This window comes from Notothenia coriiceps, unplaced genomic scaffold, assembly GCF_000735185.1.
Source record: "Notothenia coriiceps isolate Sejong01 unplaced genomic scaffold, NC01 NC01_scaffold00037250, whole genome shotgun sequence".
In the NCBI taxonomy this organism is placed as follows: Eukaryota; Metazoa; Chordata; class Actinopteri; order Perciformes; family Nototheniidae; genus Notothenia; species Notothenia coriiceps.
This window is the reverse complement of record NW_011369951.1, coordinates 13,269,750-13,273,225: the sequence shown is the minus strand read 5'-3', so window position 1 is coordinate 13,273,225 and position 3,476 is coordinate 13,269,750. Positions and strand designations below refer to the sequence as shown.

General features: G+C 41.6%; 1 protein-coding gene across 1 annotated transcript in view; it reads right to left on the bottom strand.

Annotated features, from left to right (window-relative positions):
• LOC104967337 (glypican-5-like) overlaps nucleotides 1-3,134 on the bottom strand; it is a 29,912-nt gene extending 26,778 nt beyond the window's left edge. The window contains exons 1-2 of the mRNA XM_010796746.1: nucleotides 3,080-3,134; nucleotides 2,806-2,952 (exon numbers count right to left, since the gene is read on the bottom strand). Coding sequence (XP_010795048.1) covers nucleotides 2,806-2,952; nucleotides 3,080-3,134 — 202 coding nt within the window. The remainder of the gene's footprint in view (nucleotides 1-2,805; nucleotides 2,953-3,079) is intronic.
• Nucleotides 3,135-3,476: the final 342 nt, after the last annotated feature.

Here is a 3,476-nt window from a genome sequence, read left to right as displayed (position 1 = left end):
TCGGAACCCAACCACTCCGAAACGGCATCAAACCAAACGGAAGAAACACCCGACACCTAAAATGCAACGCTTATGTTCCCGAAGCTTACAGGTCTAACTAACCACTTGCAGACACTTCCAACACATTACCATTTTGCACTTCCCTCCTGCATCTACTTACTTACACATAAGCCACTGTAGCATCCTGCACTAAGATATCACCAAAACACAGACTTGTTTTAGAACTAATAAAGCCAAACGGTTTACCAGGATCAAACTACTAACAGGAAAACACCAACATTATTCAACCACGGCGAGACAGATAACAAACACTCATGTAAACATAGTAAACTCACTTAACACATTTGCAGCCGATCTCAAATAGCACATACACAGATAACAGCAGTCATGTCCCTCTATCTACCAAAAAAAACAAAATACTACCTAAACTCCCCCCTAGTCTTCAGGTGCTACTTATGGTGGGTATTTATGCACTGAAACCCACAAGCCCGGTAAAGCAACCAGCAACTGGCAACTCCACCCGCAGCTTTGGACGTGCTCCCGAGCTAATAGCTCTAACCACGTCCACACCACACTAAAACCCCCCCAACTAATTCCAAAGGAAATCCGTTCTGAAGCCTACAGGGACAGAAGTGAGAGACACTCACAGGACCACCAACAATCTGCTACAAAAATCACCATATAACGAGCTTAGCGACAAAAAACAAAAACACCACCCACATGCATTTCATTACAACTGCTTACATTATCCAACAAAAACAAACATCTACTCACCACACTTGTCCATGTCTCCCAACCAACCAGCATGCACACAATGAGGTGCACCTGTCTACCAAGTTACAGCTGATCTGATTCCTGTAATCAGTCTCAGCCCTTCAATCCACTTACAAGCAGACAAAGATGGCTGCACTACAGAACTAGAAACAATGTCAATATCGCGGACGAGGCCCCATTTGTTACGGCCTGGCTCATAGGCTGCAACAAAGATGGGAGACTAGACAAGTTAAGTGTAACAAAAAGTATATTTATTTGCAATACCACAAAAACCAAAGGTCTTCAAAGAAACCTAATAAATGTGGAAGTCAGTTATCAGTAATGATTGCGTGTATGGGTGTGTGAAAATGTGCAGAAAAAAGACGCGGCCGTGTCCAACAGAAGAGTGAGCGGTCAGTATAGGTTGGTGTTGGCCTTTTATGTCGACGGCCCAGGTGTGGCTCATCAGGTTGATCACCTGAAACACAAACAAGAGCCAGCAAGCAGAACACAAAGACAGAGACCTCTAGTGGAGTGGAGGGGGTCGTAATAAGGAGGATAAAAGGCAAGCAGTCAGACACAGAGTGCCGCTCAGTAAGGTCTTACACGTGAGGTATAACTGAACCACTATTCAACTCTCATGCTCTAAAACCCATCTAAATCTGAATGACTAAACCATCATTTATCCACTGTTAACTCCCACACTGCCATTATATGTTTACCTAAGATAATTCTCAAGAACCCAACAGGGAATAAGGTGTAAGGGCAACGCTTTATGCATACTGTTCACGTTTAATTTAAGTGTCACTTACCGAGCACTGCAGGAGATTGTATAGCCTTTGATAAAAAATTCATGTATGCATATCATTATATCATGTCAGTCAGGAGGACACATTGAGAGAGCAACTTCAAATAGGGTATGAGAGGGAATTGTATTGTATACCATGAATTGGGAGAAGAAAATAATGATGGATATTATTATTTGGATGTGGCATTAAAAAAAGGACTTCTTTTGTGTTGCTCTAAGATGAATATTCATTTGAACAAGTTTTTTTCTTTCCTAGCTGCTGGATGACTCATCAACCCTGTTTTCCATTATGCCTGGGTATCCCTCATGCGAGCATTTCCTATTTTAGGGTGGATTAGGATGGAAAACTTTCCCTAGATTTCGCAATAGGATTTAATTTAGTGTTTTTTGGTATATTTTTGTGCAAGAGATCACTGTACCCACTGAAAAGCCAGATCAATGCAAGAATAAAAAAGTGACAGCTATGAGCCGATAAAGTGCGTAAGTACACCCCCCACATTTGCTGGTCCAACTAGCAAACACAGTTTATTTATGTAAATATGAATTAGTTGTACTGAGGTTGCGTAAATCTGGTCCCTGATATTGTGGCACAAATTGTGATCGACCTGCAGACAGAAGGCCAAAATGTATTTTCACATCATCAGTGTAATTACCTTGCTGAAAGGAAAACACACCCCACATTGGAAGTTGTTTTCAAAATTGCTATACACTACAGTCTTATGGTATCAAACTGAGGGTGAAATACCTTTTTGGCCACATCATTGTTCTCTCTTCCTGGGGTGAAACCTTTTCAGCGGGGTCTGAGCTGACCCAGAATCTGCAGGAGGGGATCCTCAGGAGGCAGCTGGTCAGAGAGCAACACCAGAGCTTTGGCGGTTGGCGATTTCTCACAAATACATTTTTATCCTACTGTGAAAAGCTGACTGTTAAAGCTGATGGGATTTGTCAAAATGAACAAGTTCAGTAGAAATTCCTTGCAGTGTTAACATAAAAATAAGTAATGAAATCACCGTCCCCCAACATTGAAGTCATTTAGGATATTAAATGTTAAAAATAGTGTAGTTTCTACGAAGCCTCCTAATAAAACGTTTACATTGTGGTATGTACTGTTCTTGGAATGAAAGTCTATGAATAATGTGGTTATTGTTTGTTGTTAAATATGTTGCGATTCTGACACTGTACCCAAAATGAAGTTAGGGTGGTTGTCTTCTTGTTTTTGTTGTTCATCAGCAGAGAGGACTGACCTTGAGCTGATTCAGAGGGAGAGCTTCCTGCAGATTTACGGCAGAGAGATGGAGCCCAGGCCCATGAGAGACCCTCCTCCGCCTCCCCCACAGCTACTCCCACTCCAGCTGAAGACTCACATTCATGCAGCTCTTTCACTAGTACATCTGTTACAGTTGTAGTTCAAAAATTACCTCCCAAAAGAACACAGCAGATAAGGGAAACTCATAAATTCTGGTTAATATCTCCAGGTACTTTGACAGTGTTTGTGTGACAGTGATACAGATGATATACCTCTGTGTTCCTCAGCTTCAGCCAGATCCTTCTCCTCTCCACTGGGAACAGGCATGTTGGACACCCATGCCGTTGCTTGTACAGTATATCATTCCGATCCTCCCAAATACCACATAATCATATTTTGGTTAAAAATAATTGTGTCTCAATCATATTAAATAATCTTCTGATCCGGCAAAGTTTCAGCCAACTTTGCTTTCTTGAAATTAAGTCGAGTCCTCTTGGTTTTAAGAGCTGTTTTTGTGGTTTTCCACAACCTAAGGCTTGGGGAAGATGTGTCTCAAAGGGTGCTGCGCCTGGTGGTAGCTCACCACTGGAGGTGAATTAATGCTGTGGTTCTCAAAAACAACTTTATAGAACTTTAAAAAAATTAAACTGCACCTGCAAAGGTTATTAC